Source organism: Coffea arabica, chromosome 8e (assembly GCF_036785885.1).
Source record: "Coffea arabica cultivar ET-39 chromosome 8e, Coffea Arabica ET-39 HiFi, whole genome shotgun sequence".
NCBI lineage: Eukaryota > Viridiplantae > Streptophyta > Magnoliopsida > Gentianales > Rubiaceae > Coffea > Coffea arabica.
The window spans coordinates 26,460,160-26,484,358 of NC_092324.1; the positions used below are offsets into that span (position 1 = coordinate 26,460,160).

The 24,199-nt window shown below is 37.8% G+C and overlaps 2 protein-coding genes and 1 long non-coding RNA gene across 8 annotated transcripts; all 3 read right to left on the minus strand.

Annotated features, from left to right (window-relative positions):
- Positions 1-583: 583 nt before the first annotated feature.
- On the minus strand, positions 584-2,626 carry LOC113704129 (putative disease resistance protein RGA4). The gene is made up of 2 exons (XM_027225797.2): positions 2,005-2,626; positions 584-1,002 (listed from the first exon to the last, which is right to left on the minus strand). Exons 1-2 carry the CDS (start codon positions 2,287-2,289, stop codon positions 880-882), a joined length of 408 nt encoding a protein of 135 aa, XP_027081598.1. The 5' UTR covers positions 2,290-2,626; the 3' UTR covers positions 584-879.
- A 2,479-nt stretch (positions 2,627-5,105) lies between these two features.
- On the minus strand, positions 5,106-11,345 carry LOC113704127 (uncharacterized). Of its 6 annotated transcripts, none has more exons than XR_003451593.2 (8): positions 9,768-11,329; positions 9,387-9,417; positions 8,981-9,048; positions 8,649-8,892; positions 7,840-7,946; positions 6,121-6,191; positions 5,777-6,002; positions 5,106-5,564 (listed from the first exon to the last, which is right to left on the minus strand). It is a non-coding gene; the product is annotated as an uncharacterized lncRNA (long non-coding RNA). The 6 variants fall into 6 exon arrangements; XR_003451595.2 differs by lacking the exon at positions 9,768-11,329 and adding an exon at positions 9,561-9,757; XR_003451592.2 differs by having other exon boundaries at positions 7,783-7,946; positions 8,981-9,417; positions 9,768-11,345.
- Positions 11,346-18,936: 7,591 nt separating this feature from the next.
- On the minus strand, positions 18,937-20,105 carry LOC140012700 (putative disease resistance protein RGA3). The gene is made up of 2 exons (XM_072060984.1): positions 19,425-20,105; positions 18,937-19,251 (listed from the first exon to the last, which is right to left on the minus strand). Exons 1-2 carry the CDS (start codon positions 20,103-20,105, stop codon positions 18,937-18,939), a joined length of 996 nt encoding a protein of 331 aa, XP_071917085.1.
- Positions 20,106-24,199: the final 4,094 nt, after the last annotated feature.

Consider the following 24,199-nt stretch of genomic DNA (forward strand, 5'->3'; position numbering starts at 1 on the left):
AACGTTGATTTCATTGGTTTATCCTTGGAAAATGTACTTGAAATATAATTTGGTCTTAATTATTGATCCTCGAGAATTAGAATTAAAATGGACATCTTATTTTCTTTGATTTTTTCAAGAAATGGGGGCAAAAAACCTTATTTGAATTGTATATATGAAATTAATTGACTCGACAATTTTATTTTGAGTATTTTCATTAGCCAAAAATTAAGTTTTGTTTTATTTCTTGGCTCAATAATCAGGCTTGCGATTTCAAATTACTTTAAACTTAGTGTTTAATCAAAATGAAATCATTTGGCCTTCTAAATGATTATAATGGCGTGGATTTGAGGCGGGGAAGCCCTCTCCATCCCTCACCCCGTTTTCCAGAAAGCTCCTCTGCCCCTGCCCCGAATCCGCCCCAACTTCTACGATTTCTTGACACACGAGCAGATTTGTCAAAGAAGCCCAACTGCCAATTCAGGCCGACTGACAAGAAAAACGTTCTATAAATTTGATTCTGGCCCAAGCCCCAGTAAACCAAGAAAAGTAGATAGCCATTGGTGTTCACCCAGTGAAATGCAAAATTGGATCCTGGACAATCTGAAAGAAGAAGAAATGATTCCATTGCTTAAACCTGGAAGCGATTTCCTGTGCTCAGACATACATAGGTATAACAGCTTCATTTCTTTTATATAAACTCATTACTTTCCTTTGTTAGCAAATCAGCAATAAAACTAAGCTCTCCCTCCAAGATGCCTTTACACATTGGCAATTTTACACTTCCAAAGCAATAAAGCATTCAATTCCAGCTATACATATGGCGGCTGGTCCTGAAGAAGTTGAATAATAAAGATTGAATGCCAAGAGTTGCTCATCCGAATACGCATGAAAGATGAATTAGATGGCAATTTCCAAATTCATTCCAAGTTCCTCCATCATCATTTGGTTGTTGACATCTGCTTGGAGCAAACCTTCTGCCATCCAAAGTTCGATTAGCATATCTCCTTTCATCATAGTATCCTAAGGAAATATAGAACAATATGCAAAACATTTCTTAATGGATGGAGATGGTAAACAATCAAAACTCAATTTAAGTATTTCCATGACACCATCTTCATCTCCACTGAAATTTGAAAGCTTATTCTTCAAAACCAATTGCCACTCGTCTTTTCTCTTCATGCGCAATAAACCTCCCATTACACTTGCAGCCAGTGGTAGACCACCACATTTTTTTATAATTTCCTTTTTCATGACATGCAATTGTTTGGGAATTTCTCCACCTGCAATGGCTTTCTTTGTTAGGCTAGACCAACAATCGTCATCATCAGATAGCTTTCCTAGCACATAAGGATCATGTGTGGCCACAATGGATGCAGTTTGTTGTTTACGAGTAGTCACAACACACCAATTTCCATTAGTTGCATTTAGCCCCAGTAATGAACCAAAAAAATCATCCCACAAGGTAAGATTTTCGGTCCAGACATCATCAAGAACAAGAAAAAAATTTTTTCCCACAAGTTGTTCTCGAATTTCCTGGACGATGACATCCCTACTGGTCATTTTAACATTTCTTCTTGTGAGTGCTTCTAAAATCATTTTCAAAAGCCTGGTCACGTCAAAATTGTCGGACACACAAACCCAAATTTTTTTCTCAAAATGGCTATGAACGTGACTATTTTTGTATACAGATTGAGCTAAAGTTGTCTTTCCCAATCCGCCCATCCCAAGGATGGGAATTACAGAAACGGCTTTTTCTGACAAGCTTAGCAAGGTCTCCACCAGCCTTGTTTCATCCTTAGCTCTTCCTACAATATAATGGCCAGCAATAGAATCCGTCTCTCTATTTAGTGTGACTTTAGCAGTAGTAGAAGGGGGGAAACTTGCCCTTTGGAATCTGATCAGTCCAAAATCATTGGCTTCTTTATTGATCTTATTCAACTTCTTGTTGATGTCCCTAATCCTAGAGGCCATTCTCCGTCGGAAAACAATATTAATGTCAGAGGACAGGATGAAGGAGCGCACCTTGCCCACGAGATGGCGACGAAGAGCTTCATAATTCAGCTCGTCAAACAAATTCTCGGCATCAAACGCCACGGCTTCTAGCCTCTGGAGCCACAGTCGCACGGCCTGGTCATGCGTTTGCTTTTCCTCTGCATCAGCCAAGACAGCTTGGATCATAGCAACAGATCCTTTGAGGGTCTCCAAATCCTCCTTGAATTGGAATAACTTGCCAATCCTTTCATTGGCAAGGGAAAGTGTCTTCTTCAAAGCTACCTCTATTGTGGAAGCTATAAGTACATCAGCCATTCTTCTTGTTCCTTGGGTACAGTCTTCAGATAAGAATACTCTTTTGCAGTGGAAGGTTTTAGCTGTAGTTAGAAGCAGCAAGGAACTGCTTTGACTCAAACGGAAGTGACAAGAGTTATGAGGATTTTTTGGTGCAGCGCTTCTTTGACAAACTGGGTGGGATGCTTTTGCAACGGAAATTGCTTGGCATTTTCAGTTGAAAATAAAACATAGTCATTGCAGGGATTCTACATCTGCTTTTGATCCACATTCCACATGCCTGGGGCCCCTGATCGTGGAAAATTCCACTCAAGAAGGATGAGAAACTGTGCTGAACAATGAAAGGTCCAAAATAATTGTTTAGATAATACAAATTAAGCAGTTTCTTCTAATTCAAATTAATGTTGCGCATGTATAGGAGTCACAAAATGGTTTGGTGCACTAGCAAACAGAAGGGTACATCTAAGGTTACTACGACAAGTTTTACGTTAAAGTGGGAGATTTGTAAACCAATTCAGGGTAAACAAATGATATGTTGAGGAAAAAATATGTTAGTTGCAATGCAATCATAAAAGCTATGATACATTTGTGAAAAGAAGAAACATTTATTAATTTAGTGCAGTCTAATTGGAAACCTAGAAAAAAAAATATACATGAATGATCCGAAAGCGGGAACGGTATCATTTTACTCAAATAAAAGTGTGATCGAATCGAGGATTAGTTAAATAAAAAAATTAGATTAATAATATAATACTTTTTTGTATTTTTATATAATGTATATGAGACAGAATGGTGGCTGGTAAAATTAAAAAAAAAAGTGATGGAATAAGTATAAATTGTTTTTTTCATATATTTATCTAATGATAATAGTGACAGGGTAAAAAAACAAAGGTGATAACAATGATAAGTGTGGTGAGTACTTCTTGCAATTGATTGCAATCTATATTTTACATTAGGTAAATTTGAATGAAACTTTCAATGAATGAAACATGTATTGTGCTTTTGTGTTAATTTTGCATTAGGTTAATTTTGTCTGCATTTAATATCTCAGTGTATACACGTCTATTGTGTCAGCACCTAAATTGCATGGCATGTATGGCACTAAATTTCCAGTTCACCTTTCCTACTTAATGCCTTGCCGAGGCCTCTACTCTGATTGAGAAACCTTAAAACTGCTGGGGCCTTCTATTGTGCAAAAAATCTCAACAAAATAGTGGTCTGACCCAAGAAGCACAAGAAAGTATTGTCCTTAACAATTAGAATGTTAAAGAAAAAAAAAAAGGGAAATTGACAATGATGCTGTGATTTTGGCTACATTATTCATCTCATTTTTCTAGTTCCGGAGAAACAAAATAAAAAGATTTCACTAAGTTTGCTTTTTGTAATGTACCGCGCTGGGCTTTGTCAAATGCCCCATTTTTTGCTAGAATTACTTATTTTGCTTCTCATTTGGTTCTATTATACTGTACAGAATTATATGTATATAACGTGGATTGTCATCTTAAGAATCAAGATTGCCAATCTGATCACGTAAATTGGCCAGAAATTGGTTGCAATTGGCTGCATGTAATGCCTTGAATCGAAAATGGCTACCATTTCAATCCATAGAAATATGTTGAAGGAAACTGGACTGCAACATGTACTAATAAGAATCAGATATGACGATTCTTGATTGCTTAAGAAAATCCTTGTATATTTGGTTATTTGACACAGGAAGTCAATATGCTTCAAATGAAACAGTGAATCCAACAAATAAGGCATGGCAAGCTGTGATTAATGCCATACAAACCTGAGTTTCATTAAATTAACAGAGAGGATAGTGAAGAGCAGAGCCATTCCTAAATGCCAAAGAGACAGAGAGATTATAAAGATGATCAACTAACTAATCATACCCTTCAACACGAATAGCCAAATATCTGAGGTTTGAGAAATGACAGCAATTGTTGCAGTCAAGCAATAGAAATGATAGGGGGGACTACACATCCAAAAGAAGGCACAGCAATATGATCAGTGTGGAACAAAATTTGCATTATAAACTAATTCAGAGCCAGCTACAACGTCACAGAATAACAGGCAATAGACCTGAAACTTCCAATACTGGGATAACAACACTTTTTCTGTGCCCTACTTGGTCCGACCAGGGACAAAAGGACATCTGGCCAAATTAAAACAGAGAGGGACTTATCCGAGAACTAAGTAGAAACTGCTGAAACTAGTCACATTGCTCGAAAATTCAAAAAGAACCAAAAAAAAAAAATGAGAAAGAAGAAGGGAAAAAGGAACTGCTTAGAATCAGAGAGAGAAGAGGGACTTCTGAGAGCAGCACTAATCGGCGGGGACAACTCTGACAAGTGGATGGCAAAGACAGCACTAATTGGCGGGGACAACACCAATCCCTTCCCTTTTGTGTAGAAATAAGTTCATCTGAAAGTTTTTATTATTTTTAGGTAACTAATTATGATTATTACTGCTACTACTACTTTCTGTACTGATACAGACATGAGATGATTTACTTATATTGGCCGTCAAAGTCTTAGAGGCATAGAAAAGTAGAAATGCTTTAATTGTCACATAGGATTTGAGCTAGCAATGAATAGGATTTGAAGCCAAGATGTGTAAGATCCATGTCACATTATTGCTTCATTGAACAATATTGACGTACAAGGAGACAAGTCCACATAGAAGTAATTTTGCAATTAGATGCTATGCAAAATGTCAGTTTGATGAACTAAGGTTGAGCTTGTATGTTCCTATATAATCCTGTTCAATTGATTTCCATAATTTCATCTCTCCAACGTTCCCATCCACCAAGTGGATCCTTCTTGAATAGAAATTGGTGCCTTAGCAATTCAGTTTTCTCTCAAATTAACATAAATAGAAGGGCTCAATCTGACTGATTCTTTGTTGTCTGAGTCCTGTCTGAGCTTTACAGATACAAGGAGCAATGGAAAAGTTCCATCCGACACAACCTGTAGTCAACTGCAGAACACTTGAGAAAAAATATGTTGCCTGTTATAGAGCTAAGATACAACTTCAAGAAGGATGCAAGCAGCTATCAGGGTTCAGCTAATCCACATCTTTCTGCTGCAAAATACTGGCTACTTTGAACTACAAGCACCACAGAAGATATGGCAAATTGAGTTCCAAAAGAAGTAAAAGAACACCTCATTAACATGTCTACAAATTGCTGAATGGTTGGACAGTTTAAAATCACGAGCCAACAAGGAAGATCTCAGGCTTTAGCCATCCAAGGCAGAGAGCAAAAGAGAATTCCATCCTGGATGTTTTCATCTGATCTGATTGAAACAGGATCCGGTTCAGTAAGGGATCATAGGACTTTTAATAATGTACCAAGGATAATAAGTAAGAGCTATGAAGGTTTTGAGCGTAAAATCACTGCATAACACAAAAACTCAAGAAACTTGAGACAACATGTAGTCAAGAATAAAGCCAACACATAGTTGCATGACGTTTTTGTTGTATTTGAAACACTAAAATAAGAACTTACCATGAAGAGAGGAGCAACCAACAAGTATAGAAGGTGGGATGAGCTTAATAGCCTTCATCACAGCGGATGAAACAATTGCAGCAAGTAGCAGCAGGCAGCAAGTATGTTTGACAGTCTTGACTAACTACGGCGATATGCTTCAAAAGTTGCAGCTTAGACTTGATTTGTTAGAAGATACTCCAACAAGTCCGTGCAGCTTTATTGCATGAACAGACATCTTCTGTGGCTGCTCCAAAAAACATCCAAATTAGGAGAAGATTTCTCAAGTTTTAGTTGTAATGTAATCAGAATCAAAGTATTTAAAAGTCAAAATTGAGTAGTAAAAGAAGAGTAGTATATGTTACCTTACTGGACTCTGAGAACCAAAAACCAGTTTAACAGCCAACAGCTTTGGAAACTCCTGAAGTCTTTATGGCTAGAAAATCACAACCAAGGAAAAGTGAGACAGAAACCCATCATCTACGAGACTATCGAACAAATCACTAATCAAATGGTTCAAGAAGCTTGATAAATGCTCCTTCAAGAGGTGATTAAACTTTGGAGCAACTATTTACTCCCCTAGCAACATAAGTTAGGGAGCTGATAACTTTAGCAATCACATCTTACATCCACAAAAGCAGATATATAAAATCAACAAAACAAAACTCCTAGTGCTTATTTCATATTGATGAGTAACTTGGCCCTAACAAGGAATATTAACCACAAAGCAGCAATGATGATGTGAAAAAGTTGCAACTTCATTACTGTAATCTAAATTTTACTCCCTCATGACATGCAGGTCCCTTGATAGGGACTGAGCCACGGTGCCAGCGGTCTTTCCACTCCAATCTACCTCAAATCAGTAGCCTAAAAGTAAACTGCATATAGCAGCTGATTTTCCAGGTAATTCAAGAGAAGCCCCCCAAGCAAGCAGCAACTGCTTGGAAATTGGAACTGTCTTCGTTCATACCTTGAATATCATATGTTGTTGTTTACTAGGAATACATTTCTGTGCCCACTATTGACATCATCTCATAGTTTCAGATTTCCAAGTACACCAATTTTCCTACTCCAATTCCTTTCCTGAGTTCTAGTTTCCAACTATGGATAAACTGAGAAACGTTTTGCCATTCTACCAAGAAGCATCTCTTACTACATTAATCTCAATCTCCAGCACCAAACCAACAAGAGGTGAATAACATTCCTCTTCTCATTTCCCTTTCAATTCAAATTAATGTCATCCCTTCACCTCGAGAACCACAGCCATTACTTTCTCCTAAAAGGCTTCAAGATAAACACCAGAAAAGTATTTATCTGAGAATTGCTAGGAATACCTCTTATATTAGATCTCCAACTTTTACCAGCAGCTGAACTATTTTTCTGGAGACAATATTCAATTATTCTGTCATCCAAGAACCGCAATCAAAATTTGTATAGTAAACTGAAGCAACTTAATACAAAATTTGGCTTCTGTGAACAAGCTCAGACAGTATAAACAGAAATGGAAAACCAAAAATTAATTAATACCAGCTATAAAAATCTAATCTAAGTTCATCTAGGGGAGAGACCACAAAAATCTGCTTGCTAAGTGCAGGAGAAAGACGTGCAGCAGAGAATTGCTGGTTTAAAGTCTTGTAGAAAAGGTTTCTAGAATTGGTGCATGAGATATCGAATCTAAAACGTCCAATGCATTTTCAACAGGTGAAATCACGAGTTTAAAGAGAGTGTGCTGATGTTAGCAAACACAACGTACAAAGGACAGCAACTGACATACACGATAAACAAAACTAAATGCTCAATTCCGCCCCACATTAGTGCATTTGTTTCAGTGTTAGTTCATCCAAAACATGATTCAGTTAACCCAAGAACATCTCATTCATTTGCCATGTTTGATCTAGTACAGAAACATGGTATTGAATTAAGCCTCCATTTGCCATGTTTGATCTTTGCGTCAGCAAATAATATGTGATAGAACGTGAGCAATACCAATTTAACATTAGAAATTAACCAAAAAGATTGTTTAGTACCGTTAATTGATATGAAGCGGTGCATGGCTTATTAGCGGTAAAGGTTAAAGAACCTACTCTGTTGTTGCTTCAATTATCCGTTGATATACTTTGAAGGAAAGAGAGGATTTTCAAAAGTGAAGGCGGTACTTTAGTTCCCCGACTGAGCTTTAAGCCTACAGTCACTGCAAAACAGAAAACTCAGGTTCAGGACTTCACATTGCATGACATTTTTGTTTAGTCAATTATTCAGAAAGCCAAATCAATATTTGTTTCTGTTGTGCTTTTCTAACCTAAATCAGTAAGACGATATCAAAATTTTCTGCTCAGTCTACAAGTACCAGAAGTGCCATAGAAACTATGTTAGTTTTGGTTCAAAACACTGAAAAAAGAGAAGTTCTATAACAATAATGATAATGAGTAGAACCCACAAGCGTGAAAGGCAGAGAGCTCCAGAATTGCCATGAAGGCAACTCTTTGAGACAGCAAGATACAACGAGTAGAGTTAATTATAACTCTTTGACTCTTAAAATCTCAAATCATGGCATTTGGACTTAAAGTCTACCAAGTCTCTGATGCTTGAAAACGGTCTTAAACATGACAATTTTTTAAAGGATTTAATTAATTCATTGGATATTAAACTTCTTAAAACCCAATATTAAGCAGTGGAAGAAGATTATTGGTATTATAAATTATGTGACAGTAAGTAAGACAGTAAGTAAGAGTCATTGATGAGGTTCCCTGTTGAGTTTTGGGCCTAAAATCACTGCAAAGCACAAAAATTCAAACTCAAGCCGGCGAATAGCATAGAATAAAGCTAATGGAAATTTTCAGATAATTGCAGGTTTTCTGTCATTGTGACTAAAGCCCCAAGAGGAGAAACTTACCATAAAAAAAGAAGCAAACAACAATCATAAAAGCAGAGAGAGCTTAAAAGCCTCTATCAAGGTGGACTCATCAAGATCAGCAAGTCACAGCAGGTAGATTTGACTAACTACCAGAATGCTTCAAAACATTGCGCTTAGAGTTGAATGTTGGAAGATACTCCGCCAAGTTTTGTGCAACTTCATTGCTCAAACAGTACACCCCTTCCTTGGCTACCTCAAAAATATCTTCGTGACGGCAAGATTTCTTTTGTTTCATACGTAATATATTAGTTATTAAAGTGGTTAGAAGTCAAAATTGAGTAGTGAAAGAAGAGAAGCATATCTAAAATTACCAGAATTTTTGAACCAAAACATGAAAGTGATGACCAACAGCTGCGAAAACTCCTCAATTGACCATTGTCTTCATGGATAAAAAGCCAAAATCAAGGAAAAGTGAGCCAGAAAACCATCATATATGACTCCGATGGAGCAATTACTAGTCAAATAGTTCAGATAAGTATGCAAGTTCATTATCAAGAGACGAGGTAAAAGTTCAGTCCCCTTAGAATCACAATTTTAAACAGAGTGAGATGACTTTAGCAATAATGACTTAAAATCCACAGAAACAGAGCATGTAAAATAAACAAAACTAGACTGCTAGTTGTTCTAAACGTTGATAAGCAATTTGTAGGAAACGCAGGCCAAAAGTTATTGAGGTCTAGCCATATAGATGGTGCTGAAGAAGATTCAAATTTTGACCTCTGTTCGTGAAGCTATTCTTCTATCGATCCTACAAAAACAAAGCATAGAACAGAATATGAACAGAGATACAGTAAAACATCAAAGCACGAAACAGAACAGGTGCTTGGGGTCATTCTAATTGATAGTTACAAGAGTATTACTATTATGTTGTAAGGAGTAAATGAAGAGTACCAATATTTTGGACCCGATAAGAAATGCTAATGCTGCAGCTTTGAAAGATAATAAATAAGACGAACAAAAGGGAGAACAGAAAATTGTGAAAATAACCATGTGGACTTTTTAGGTTTTCTCGCGAGAAGGTTAATCAGAGGGGGAGGTGAAGAGAAGGGGAGATTGATTGTAAAGCAAATTAAGAAAGTAGGTAGGAGGCAATCTTACATGATTGAATTTGATCTGAGATGAGTGGTTAATCATCGGTTATGTGTAGGTATTGAATGTGAGAAACTTTGGACCACTGGGAGTCGGGGCTGCTGCTCTCAGGAGTGCATCTTTCTTTTAACACAGGAGAACCATAAACGTGCAGACATTTTAGTTTGGTGAGACTTCTCATGGCATCCTCAGAGGGTAGATGTCCAAGCTCTTTGAAATCATATAAATATAGTTCTTCAAGAGCAGCGAAGTTTCCGAACCAATCTGGCAGAGCTTTTATACCTCCAAAGTAACCTAGCGCGAGTGACGTGAGAGCGGTCAAGTATTGGATCTGAGGTGGCAGGGACTCCATGTGTGGCAACCCATATAAGTATAATTCACGGAGTGCGGATGATGAAGAGGAGGAGGAGGAGGATATCAATCCAGACCAATCAAACTCATTGTAAATTGAAGAATTTTCATGATCATCACCATCATCTAAGAAGGGACCAATTGTAAGCTCCCTTAAGCTGGTTAGGAAACCAAATCCTTTGGGCATCATGCTTGTTTTCAGTTTGCGACACCACAATAATTTCAGCTTCTAGAGAGAAGGCGTTTGTTGCAAATCAAGCGGAAAGGAGATAAGATTGTCGCAACAAACCACCCGAAGCTTTTGGAGAGAGGCACAAGAGTGTAGCATGTCACCTGGCAGATTCGTCAACTCATCGCACTCATCAATCACCAGCTCTTTAAGAGACGTAAAGTTTTGCAGGGGAAGGAGTTCTCTGCATCTGTGGCAGCAATTAAATTCCAAACACGCTAACTTGGGGAGTGTTGTTGGCAAATCCATTAACCATCGAGGAAATTGATCGCCCATAAAACGCCAAATTACCAACTCCTCCAAATTTGGGTGGGGTTGAAGGCCATCCAACACATCTTTGTCGTTGTAGTTGTCGCCTTGTTTTTCGCGGAGCAAGGCCCACTCAAATCGCAAACTAAATAGATTAGCCTTTTCAAATAGTTTTGCTTCCTCAGCTCCTTCCTTATCCTTTACTAGTTCCAGATTGCGTATCTCCAATTTGCCTTTGAGGTTCTTCAAGCTTCTAAGCTCTCCAATTTGTCGACCCTTCACTCGACCCACTTTAAAGAACTCTAGTGTCTGAAGGCATTTGAAATTCTTCAGCAAGGGTGTAAAAGTGGAGATGTCTCAAGCTAATCAAATCGCACATCCCCTTCAGAAGAACCTTAAGAGCGGATCTGTTTAGCCTCAGTGTTTGCAAATTATAAAGTTTGCAAACAGATCCCGGCAAAGTTTCAATTGCAGAACCCTCAAAGTTGATGTACCTCAAGTGTATCAGTTTGCCAATTGAGATTGGCAGATTCAGATTTTTTACACGAGACAAATTCAGAACGTACAAATTCCTCAACTTCGTTAGTATATCATCAGATAAGCCACTCCGATTTAGAAACAATGTATGAAGCAAATTTGAACGACTCTCGAAAAGATTTATTGTGCCTTCTCCAAATGAGTCTATTACAAGACAACGAACCTGATTACCATTGTCTTCTGAACCAGTTTCCGAATTAATGACTTTAGTAGACTTTGACATTATTGATTTTGCGACGTCGTGCACCATATCATGCATTTTATAATACCTTCTTCTCCCACCGTAATTTATTTCTTCCAGCAAAGAACTCTGCAATAAAATTTCCAAGTAATATTCTCCAATTTCCTCCATTGTTTTGTTCTCCATTGTTTTGTTCTTGAGATCTACTTGAAGGAAGCCTTCTGCCATCCAAAGTTCGATCAGCATATCCTCTTCCATCTCAGTATCCTGGGGAAAAATAGAACAATATGCAAAACATTTCTTGATGGCTGGCGATGGTAGATTATCAAAACTCAACCGAAGTATTTGCATGGCTTCATTCAAATTCAAAAGTCTATCCTGACAGGTGTCAAGCCTGTGCAATAATAAATACCTGCTTAAATAAAATATAATTTCTGTAGATAGTGATAAGTAGGGTCGAATCCACAGGGACTGGGGATAATTTAATTTCTTCTCAAGTTCCAGATATGGGGGGTTTTTGAAAATGAGAGTAACTAAATTTATTGGAATAAATTAAAATAAAATAAAATAACTACAACTCAAATAACTAATTATCACAATAAAAATAATAATAGACGAACTCTAGCCAAGAGACAACTTTGGAGATGGTTTACTTAATTCGATCACAGATGCAAGGATTATTCCAGTTATTATCTGATAAATTAGTTATAGTTGTCATACACGCGATAAACAACTAACTCTTCCTCAATTTGTCGATAGCCAAGGTACGACCGTTGACTATTTCTCTAATCAGGAAACAACCCTAGGTACGACCATAGAAGTTCAATTCCCTAATTGCATGAATAATTAGAAGAACCTAATTCTAACCAATCAACACGCTACGAGGGTCTCTTTAAGTTAGCCTGTCTATCTCCCTGACACAAACCCAATCATGTCAGTTGCCACCAGTTTAGAATAATTAAACAATTACGGATTTAACTACCATAATTGGCTTCAGGTTATTGAATTAATCTAGAATCCGGGCCCTGGATAATCGAATAATAAAATAACTATATGAACATAAAGCAGAAGATAGACGAATACCAGAAAGTAATAGGAAAGCTAAAATCGATTAGATCTCACAATTTAAGTCGAACCAAATCCTCCGTTGTTCTTGACTAGAAAAACTTAGCCACGTCTCATGAGAAAATCTCCACGTAATTTAATTGAGGTCCAGGCCATCAAAGGAATCAAGAAAGAATAGAAAACTAAAACTATAGCTATCCTAAAACTATTGATAAAAACTCTCTGTACGTCCCTTTTCTCTTTTAAAGCCAAAGATACAAATGCTATCTAGTCCTGTGGTCCCCGCACGAATTGAGAGTCCAATTCCATTTCACAAGCCTCTGTACGTTTCTTTCCAAGAGCCCAAATGACTCATGCTTCTTATCTCCGTGGTCCCCACGCAATTGAGAAAAGAGTCCATCCCCTGTAATCCTTGTTTTTAGCTTCCTCTTACCTGTAAGACTCCTAGTACAAGTCCACCCTTTTCAGCATAAAGATAGGAAATCCCCTTTTTGTAGCATCCTGTGGAGCCAGGCTTGTATTTCTTTTTAGAACTTCCCATGTGTGGAGTGTTTTTATCAATAAAGTCTCCTTTTTAGCACTTGTTTACTCTACTTCCTGTAATTAGGGCCAAATACCAAATATAAGTACATTTCAACAATTAAAACAATATTTGGCAAGGACAAAGAGGGAAATTAACCATAAAATTAACAACAAATTGTGCTCTATCAATTCCCCCCACACCTGAATCATGCTTGCCCTCAAGCATGAGAACAGCAATTGAACACCAAAAATTCGACAACGGCTATTGCTCTAACTATCATATTGCCAAGATATCCAGAAAAACATATATCAAGCATCACAGTTAAGATCCAAGAAAGACCACTCCGGTTAGCTCCCCAACCACCAACTCCTCCAATTTAAAGCAAACTAATCTAAGAAAAAGGAATGGTTGCTCACATTTATCAGCAAATGGTCCAGCTATTAACCAAAATCTCGACATTAAGATCACAAACCGGCAAGCTGACTTATTCACATACTAACACAATCTTTACTTCACTTCTTTTCCCCTTTTTTTTTGTTCTTTCTTTTTTCTTTTTGTTCTCTTTTTTTTTTCTTTTTTTTTTTTTTGAATAACAAAAGACTTAGTCTATAGCCCTTAGAGCCTTTTGACGCGAACTCCAACATTTGCTAGATGGAGGAGCCCGGTTACTCAGCTCCAATTGCTACGGGACCACGTACTCATAGCAACTACTACCTTTTGACACGAGAATCGACACTTTAGGTGAAGATCCCCGGTTACTCGGTAGTAGCAACTAGCGGAGCACAGTCAATTCTTATTTATAACCATATAACACAATAACTAAAAACAACACAAAAATAGCAGCAGTCAGCCCCAAATTTCCAAACATGGAGAACTAAAATTAATAATTGGACCAATTCACATGAAAAATGCCAACAATCATTCCCTATGCCTAGAAAAGTTAACTAAAAATTGGAAAAGTTAAGTAATTATTGATATTCACCAAAGAGATGTTCCTGAACTCAACCACATCAACTTGATACATTTTTATTAATAAACTTGGCAATAACAGAATTAGAGACAACAATCCAGTATCAAACTTGGTATTCAAATAAGAGCTGACCACTAATAAAAGAAAAGAAAATAAAATAAATAAACGAAAAATAGAACAAATAACAAAAATAAAGGAAAACATGTAAAAACTAAAAATTAGAAATACTAGCTGTACCACAGCTGTCCCCCCCACACCTAAATGACACATTGCCCTCAATGTGATAATGTAAAAGCAGAAGGAATGAGAGGGGCAACGGTACTTCCCTGAAGTTGTCAAAACAGGGGTGGGTCGGGCGGGGTACTGCCCAATTCTGCACCATGTTATGAAGATTGACGGTAATGTGGGGCATCCGAGTCTATAGTCTCTTAACTCGCATCTGGAGCTCGTGCCATTCGTGGCCTCACCGTGGACTCTAGATATCACTCTAAGTAACAAGAGACTGCAATTGCCAACAAAGAATGGAAGCCGGGAATTCAAAGCAATAACAATTTTAAAGCCAACCCAATGAATAAAATGCACAATTCAACCACCCAGAGGACATACAAATACCCCAACACTTATAGCAATGGCAATCAATAAGCACTTGCGGTCCCAATGTAGTCAATTTCAGAATCAATGCAGTCCAAAAGTGCACGAATGCTCCTAAGATGTAGGACTTGAATTTAAGAGGCAGAATACACCAAGCAAGTCAATTAGGCACAATCGATTAGCAATAAGCAAAGGAAGGGACACAGCAGCCTTCCAATTCAACAAACAGACGCAGAAGGTACCCCACAATACCAGAACACAGCTCCCAACAATGCAACAAAACAACAACTCGAACAACTAAGAGCGGTGCTAGTGGCTAATCAAAATAACAAATTCAGCAATTGGACACAATTCCACCCAAAATCTCAACAGCTGTCTCCAATTGGACAGTCAATTACCCAGTTCAACCTACTAAAAATAGCAAATGACCCCAGAGAGGAGGAATTCCAGCAACCGAAGTGCAGAATCCTGGCAACACTTTAAGCACAAGAGGCCAGTAGTCAATTAGGCAGTCAAGCACTTAAGATTAAGAAATTTGAGGCAAACTACTGCCACCAGTACCACTGGTAAATGCTCAAGGAAAAAGTAAATCAAATGGCCAACCAAAGCCACTAAGAAATACAAACAATTTCAGACAGTACTCCGAGAGCCTAAACAAACGACAGTTATATCAAACCAGGCGAATCAGCTGCAGGACATAACTTAACCCACTGGCTCCAGTAACACAGATGCAACCCAAACAAAATTACTCAATGAAATCGCAATCATCAAAATCCCATCAACATCAAAAAATTGGAATTGGGGACCAGAAAATTAATAAAGAAAAACCTGGCACCAGGGAGGTTGGGCTGTTGGCGTGCGGCGGTGGTCGAAAGGGTGGCAAGCTGGTGGTGCTCGCGTGGTGGTGGCAGGCGAGGGAGGAGCGACGCGGCGTGTTGGTTGTGGGCTCGTGGGCTTCGGCTGGAGAAAGAGTTCGGCGAGGAGGCGGAGCGTGGGCAGGCGGCTGGTGGCATCGTATGGAGAGAGGCGCGGCGAGCCTTGGCCGCGAGATGGTGGTGGAGCGAGTGGGTAGGAGGAGCTGCGCGCAGGTGAAGATTCGGCCGTGGGCTGTGGGTGAAGTGGAGAGAGAGCAGAGGGAGCTTGGTGGCAACCTTGGTCTCTGTCGGCAGCTGTGGCGGCTAGGAGTTGCGGCAGGGAGGAATAATTAGGGAGGCGGCCGTCGACGGAAGTCTGTCAGCTTGGGCTTCGTCGACGAGCTGTGGCGGCGCGCGAAGAGCTGGTGGCACACGAGGTGAAGCTGGAGCTGGAGGGAGGCGCGGCTGAGGTCGCGCGGCTCAGAGGTGGAGAAAGGCGGAGATCTAGCGGCTGGCGGTGGGCCTGTTACGCGGCGCGCGATGGTGGCTTGGAGGCAGAGGCGTGCGAGTAAAAGGAAGAATTGGGGAAACAGAGGCAGCGGGGAAGAAGGAAGAAAGAAAAGAAAGAAAGAAAGAAAGAAGAAAAGAAAGAAGGGAAAAAAAATAGTTTTTTTTTTTTGGGAGATTTTTTTTTTTTTATTGCACACTCAAATTTCAAAACTCGAATTGTGAGAACCAAAACTGAAGGTGTAAAACGGAAAATGTTTTTTTTTTGAATTTTTGAATTTTTTTTTGTTTTTAGGTCGTCAAACACCGCGTGGGCACGCCAAGATTGTAAAACGTCCACTGACCATGAGACTTGAATTTAGACGCTTAACGCGTGCCCTCCTCGCGTGGGCACGCCAAGATTACCTATTCTGGTCATAGTAAGAAAACATCAAGAGTGATTAGTACCCAAGTGAGAAACGACATATTTAAGAAATTGAACACAAAAATAACAAAATCAACATTTGGGTTGCCTCCCAAAAAGCGCCTTTTTTTAATGTCTTTGGCTAGACATGCTATGCTTGTTCACGGAGGATAAAATCTTGTAGCTCGTTTCAATGCTTCATCTTCAATGTGATCCTGGTAACCCTCATAGATGGAGTAATCTTTGAGCACACGAGCTACGGTCTTCCATGGACTAGTTGATGGCGCCAAATAATCAAGCATTGATCGCAATTCTTCATCCACTCCTCCATCAAGAGCATTCGACGGTTCAAGATATTTGACCATAGCTACTCTTAATTCATTCCTGCCATGAGACTCAAGAACTTCTGGTATAACAAAATCAATCTCATTAACAGAAATCATAGAGTAAGAGTTAAGAAAATGCAGGTTAGGGAATGGAGGTGGTGTCACCACATTTGCTGATTCTTCACTGGATTCTTTCACTTGAATGGGTTGCAGTTGGGGTTCCATTTCTTCCTTTTCGATTTCTTTTTCAACTGCATCTGTACATCTCTCTTCTTGAAAATCTTGCAGCTCCTCATCACTAGTCAGGCAAATTGCACTCTCATTTTCTTCAAAATCAACAATGGTTTTCGAGGGCAATTCTTCAAATTGAGAAGCCAATCGATTTATTCTGGATGTCAATAGACACATTTGATCTTCCAGATTACTCATTGCCTCCTTCATCATCTCATTTCTCCTTTGTGTCTCCTGTTGGAATTGATATGTATTAATAGCTATTGATTCAACTATTTCTTCAAGAGACATACCTGACACAAATGATGATTCTTGAGACTCATACTGCTGAAAATTCATTGGCCCTGTTATATAATTATAACTGGAGTTATCCCACCATCCTTGATCATACCCGTTTGGATTAGGGTTATACCACGTTTGAGACCAGGGTGAAAAATCTCCATAATTATTGAGTGGGACACTCAGATTATCTTGATATTCGGGGCACATACCAGTTGAATGATCCCTGGCATAACAAATTTTACAGGTTGCAACAGCCATTCTTTCTCTAATAGAGTTTCGTGCCTCTGAATATGCAAACTTAGCAAAAAAACTAGCCTCATTGCCTTCCCTGGAAACAAAATCCAGTCTATCACCAAAATACGGAGTGTTAGAAGCCATAAACTATATAAAAAAAAAGAGAAAAATAAATAAAAAAAATAAAAACAAGATGAACTCAAAAAGAAACAAATTAATCTGGCACCAGTCCCCGGCAACGGCGCCAAAAATTGACAGGTGTCGAGCCTGTGCAAAAATAAATACCTGCTTAAATAAAATATAATTTCTGTAGATAGTGATAAGTAGGGTCGAATCCACAGGAACTGGGGATAATTTAATTTCTTCTCAAGTTCCAGATATGGGGGGTTTTTGAAAATGAGAGTAACTAAATTTATTGGAATAAATTAAAATAAAATAAAATAACTACAACTCAAATAACTAATTATCACAATAAAAATAATAATAGACGAACTCTAGCCAAGAGACAACTTTGGAGATGGTTTACTTAATTCGATCACAGATGCAAGGATTATTCCAGTTATTATCTGATAAATTAGTTATAGTTGTCATACACGCGATAAACAACTAACTCTTCCTCAATTTGTCGATAGCCAAGGTACGACCGTTGACTATTTCTCTAATCAGGAAACAACCCTAGGTACGACCATAGAAGTTCAATTCCCTAATTGCATGAATAATTAGAAGAACCTAATTCTAACCAATCAACACGCTACGAGGGTCTCTTTAAGTTAGCCTGTCTATCTCCCTGACACAAACCCAATCATGCCAGTTGCCACCAGTTTAGAATAATTAAACAATTACGGATTTAACTACCATAATTGGCTTCAGGTTATTGAATTAATCTAGAATCCGGGCCCTGGATAATCGAATAATAAAACAACTATATGAACATAAAGCAGAAGATAGACGAATACCAGAAAATAATAGGAAAGCTAAAATCGATTAGATCTCACAATTTAAGTCGAACCAAATCCTCCGTTGTTCTTGACTAGAAAAACTTAGCCACGTCTCATGAGAAAATCTCCACGTAATTTAATTGAGGTCCAGGCCATCAAAGGAATCAAGAAAGAATAGAAAACTAAAACTATAGCTATCCTAAAACTATTGATAAAAACTCTCTGTACGTCCCTTTTCTCTTTTAAAGCCAAAGATACAAATGCTATCTAGTCCCGTGGTCCCCGCACGAATTGAGAGTCCAATTCCATTTCACAAGCCTCTGTACGTTTCTTTCCAAGAGCCCAAATGACTCATGCTTCTTATCTCCGTGGTCCCCACGCAATTGAGAAAAGAGTCCATCCCCTGTAATCCTTGTTTTTAGCTTCCTCTTACCCGTAAGACTCCTAGTACAAGTCCACCCTTTTCAGCATAAAGATAGGAAATCCCCTTTTTGTAGCATCCTGTGGAGCCAGGCTTGTATTTCTTTTTAGAACTTCCCATGTGTGGAGTGTTTTTATCAATAAAGTCTCCTTTTTAGCACTTGTTTGCTCTACTTCCTGTAATTAGGGCCAAATACCAAATATAAGTACATTTCAACAATTAAAACAATATTTGGCAAGGACAAAGAGGGAAATTAACCATAAAATTAACAACAAATTGTGCCCTATCAATCCTCCAAAATTGATCGCCATTTGTCTTTCCTCAAGCGCAGCAAACCACCAAGTACACTTGCCACTAGTGGTAATCCATTACATATTTGTATAGCTCTGTCTTTAATTGCATCCAATTCATTAGGTACTTCTTCGCCGTCAACTACTTTTCCTTTTAGGATAGACCAACAATGATCACCAGGGAGTCTTCCTAAGGGATAGCCTTCATCTGCCACTACACGCGAACGAGTAGTGATTAGACACCAGCTTCCTTTGGGTGGATTGATTGGATTGAGTCCCTTCAAGGTGGCGAAGAAGTCATCCCACATTGCCTGATTATCATCCCACACATCATCAAGAACTAGGAAATATCTTTTTCCCCCCAGTTGATTCCGAATATTTCCAACGATGATATTCCTATCATCCACTTCAAAATTTTCTCCCGTCAATTGCAATAAAATGAGTTTGAAAAGCTCCACTATTGGAACTTTTTCGATACACAAACCCACAACTTTTTGTTAAAGTGCTCATCAATTTGCTGTTTGTTGTATATCGATTTAGCCAAAGTTGTTTTGCCTAGACCTCCCATACCATTTATGGGAAGAACAGAAACAACCTTCTCAGTTGGTCTCAACAACATCTCTAGTATATCTGATTCATCATCGGCTCTTCCAATCATTGGAGCGACACTAGAGTCGGTCTGCCGATTTGTTATATCTCCAGCAGCAGGGAGGGCAACTGCCACGTCTGACCTACTGACCAGTCCCAAATTCCGGGCTTGTTGATTGATATCAACCAGCATAAGTTTGATGTCCCTGACCTTAGAAGCCATTCTCCAACGAAAAGCAAGATTAATGTTAGAGAATGAGAAGAAGCAGCATACCTTGAGCTTGTGTCGGTTTCGGGACTCCACCTTGTGGCGGAGAGATTCATATTTGAGCTCATCCAACACATTTGTAGCATCATAAGCAACCTCCTCGAGACACTCCAACCATGCTTGCACCGCTCCGTCCTGGTTTTGCTTTGCTTCAGCATCGGCCAAGACAGCATTGATCAGCCGGAGAGAACGTGTCATACTGGCCACATCCTTCTTGAACCCAACTAACATACCAATCCTATCAGAGGCAAGAGACAGTGCCCTTTCCAGGGTGACCTTAACTGTGGAACTGATAAGAGCGTCAGCCATTTCTTCTTCCGTGGATATGCAACTTTGAGATCAAGATGGTTTTTTTTATGGAAGGCTTTTTGTTGCCGGAAACTGGTAATCTATCTAGTCTAGCAGTAATAGAAATGGTTATGAAGAAATGAGCATTGATAGTAGTACCAGTGTACGTAATTTTTTTTTTTTTTTTTGTGTGTGAACAAAATATCTCCCATGGTTGTTCCAACCAAGAAAGGACAATTATAACTGCTGTCTTGGCAACATGTATCACATTGCAGTAAATAATCCTTAGCCTTCTAAATACATTTTTTTAAATCTGATCGATATTTTTCTTTTTTGAAGCAAAAATCTGATATTGTTGACGATTGAGCTTTACATAATTTAGGATTGGAGCGCCGTAAATGAGGGTCCACTTTACATTCTTAATTTTTGCTAACAATACTTTTTGTGAACTGGAAAATAAGCGTGTTTGTTATAAATTATATATTTTTAATTTCAAACTAAAATTCAAAAACAAAAAAGTGAATACGTGTTCAATTACACTACAACGTGCTCCGCTGGTTATAAATTTAATCGTTTTGGGTATAATTTTTTCTTATTACTTTCTTGTTTTAGTTGATTTTGGATAGTTTCAACTATTTTCCTAGTTTTTCTTTTATCTTCTTGGTTAACTTGCTCATGTGAGTGAATGCATAGACTGGTTTTCCCATCAAACTGGTGTATCTGACTCTCTTGTGGGAACGGGGAACCCATGCATAAATTTCATTTTACACATTCATTGAATTTTGCACTTTTGTACATATACGGGAATAAGTCATATCATACCATATATATACATAATATAAAATAGGATTTTTTTAACGGATGTCCTGTCTTGTTAACACATCTAACATTTATCTGACAAATACATATAGAGTAATTTTTCCGCGTAGGCGAGGAGTTCTTCTCTGACAAATTTGTAAGATTTTGCATTGGCATGTTTACAGAGTAACTTTCTCAATTATTGTAGTTGTTGGGGCATCATGTTTTCTGATTAAATGCTGGGGCCTTCAGAATTTTTGGTTGAGGACCAATATTTTGTTTTTGTCCACGATCAAATCGTAAAAAGGAGAGTGAGATTCTGCTTTGGTTACATGCATGCCATTATGGTTAATCCTTGGAAAATGAATTTATGACATACAATAATTTGGTCTGAATTTTGTTCGGTTTTGGGAAGCGACCACACTGGGAAGCAATAATAATAATGTTCTCTGTTTTCGCACTAGCTATGATGCATTTTGCTTCTTGGCTTAGTAATCAGGCTTGAGATTTTAAATTACCTTTTGTACTTTAGCGTTTCAAGTATATAACATGATCGGTATGAAATCCCTAGCCTTCTACTCCTCTCTTTAAAATCTGATAGTCTTTAATTCAGATCGGTATTAATCCTTTTTGTTATATTATTTCTTATTACTTTCTTTTTCTAGTTGATTTTGGATCCTTTTTTAATTACTTTTCTAACTTTTTTCTTTAGCTTTTGCGGACGCGGACATGTATACTGGTTTCTCCTCAAACTGGATGTCTCTCAATCTCTCTTTTGTGGGAATTCAACGTACTTTTAAGATGAATTTCATTTTGCCATTATCAAGTTTGCACTTAAAGAATTAAAGTTCATATGGGGTTAAGTCATACTAATTTCATATCTTTGACATTTATTTATCACAAACCTCAATTCTTCTTTCGTCTAGTGTTTCATTCCTATATCAACTCTCCTTAATTCCATGTTGCGCATCGCTTTGCACGTAAGAATTCAAAATTTAACCACCAATTAAATCACTTGGGATTCTCGGTGACATGTTTTCTATGCCAACTCAATGCTACCTATAGTATTGCGCCAAGTGTCCTGTTATTATTTACACTTGTGTTAAACCAAACCAAGTTAAATTATTAGAAAATTAAAATATAAATAATAACAGGACACTTGGCGTAATATTATAGGTGGCATTGGGTTGGCATAGAAAACATGTCACCGAGGATCCCAAGTGCCAATTAAATAGTTTTCCTCGCAACTTGTCCCGTTTGGATTGCTATTTTTAGGAATTTTTTGTAGAAAAATATACTGTAGAGATTTGATGTATGTGAGGTAAAAAGGTGATTGAGAAATGTATTTATGGAAAAAATGTTAGTTTCCTTTTCTCTTCTATTTCGAATTTCTCCCAACTTATGTTTCCTTGTTGCAAATCTTGCCAAACTTTATAAGATATGTCTTATCAATTTCTTTGATACCTGAAACACAAGAAATTTCTCATTCCTTATGTGTATTCTTGTTTAATTATTTAATTTGGTTCCTGAAACACAAGAAATTAGTAAAGAATTTAGATCCAATTTGGTGCAACGCTTCTTTGACAAACTGAATCGGATGCTTCTGCAATGGAAGTGTTTTTTTTTTTTATAACAACAATAACTTTTCCTACAACCTAATTTATTCTATTCTGCAGGGAGGAGGAACCTAATCTATTCTATTCTATATGGAGGGAAGCCTAAAAAGATTATACTATACGGACCTGACTCGATCAAAGAGTTAATTTGACAACTCCATTAAATTTTTTTCATTATATATAGAATTTGAACTCCAGATTTACAATCTAAAAAAAAATTAATCTCTTTTTGGTTTCCACATAGCCAAAGCTCAGTTGGCCCAGTGGTTGCAACTTGCAACGGCAGTTGCTTGGCATTTTCAATTCACCTTTCTTTGTAGTGTAGTAGTTGTCGGGATTCTTCATCTGCCTTTGATCCACATTCCACATGCTTGGGGGGGGCATCGGATGTGGAAAATTCCACCCAAGAAGGAAAAGAAACCGTATTGAATGATGAAGAAAAGAAAATGGCAATCATCATTGAGACTCTAATAATTGCCATGGAGAAGTTTGCCTGGCAATTTCACTTGGCTTTATTGATCAATGCTTAGCTGGGTATTTCATCTTTTTCTGATTGAAAGCTGGCTGGGCCTTTGGTTGTGAAAAATATCTCAATGGTTCGTCGGAGTTGTGGTTTGATCCAAGACTGACCCCCGCAAAAAAAAAGAAGAAGAAGAAAGACTATGTTCAATGATAAAAATGTAAAGGAGAAAGAAGAAATGACAACCATAGCTGGTGACTTTGCAACATTAATTGCCTCAGCCATTAATCCTTGGGAAATGCCCGACCAGGGTAGCTCACCTGGTGGTGTAGTCTCTAGTTAGAGCATCCACCACGGTTCGAGTCCCTGTAACAAAATGGGAAAAGACCCAACAACCCAAATAAGGGTTGGGGCCTGAAGTTGGGCCAGGCCCTTTTTTTTGACAAAAAAAAAAATTAATCCTTGGGAAATAGACTAAAAACGTTATTTTGTGGGGGAAAACTTAAGAAATAATCCGTATCAGGTTTGGCATGTAGCGACATAATTGGCCAATGGTTGGGTGCTTCTTAGCTTTTACACTTGTGAAATTGCCAAATCAGTCACTCGTAATTCCACAAGCTTTCTGGCACTTTAAAAATTCAAACATTTTGTTTCAAAATGTCTTGTTTATGTACAGCATACAAAATTTAAGTGGTGAAAGTTTAAGGAGTTTCTTTATTACTATTTTTTTTAGAGTACAATATACAATCAACTGAAGTTAGAAGTGAAATAGACCTTTAGCTCACACTATGATTATAAACTTTGACTAAATTGGATGTTTTGGAAAGGGGGAAATGAGCGTGTTCTTGTGGATTTCAATTTTTACAATTGAATTATTTGCCTATGATATGATCACAAGTTTAACTTAAATGGAGTTGCGATGATAGAAGATTCTCGAAAGAAGACTTCAAAAGGTGGAAATTGAAAATGAGTGGAAATTAATGGGGAATTAACCAATTATTTGGATACCTATTTTTGAATCTGACTCTTTTATAATTAGTTTCTCTTATAGTTTTTCTCGCTCCTAACAAATTTATCTCAAAAGATAAATTTGAATTATTTGTTCTTATGGTTCCTCTCTCTTCTAACAATATGATTAATTTGTATAAATTTTTTTATCCATATGGATTAACTTAGTGTTAAAAAAATTTTAACTGTTAGCTGATAGATTTATCAATATTGCTGGAAATTAAATATTTGTT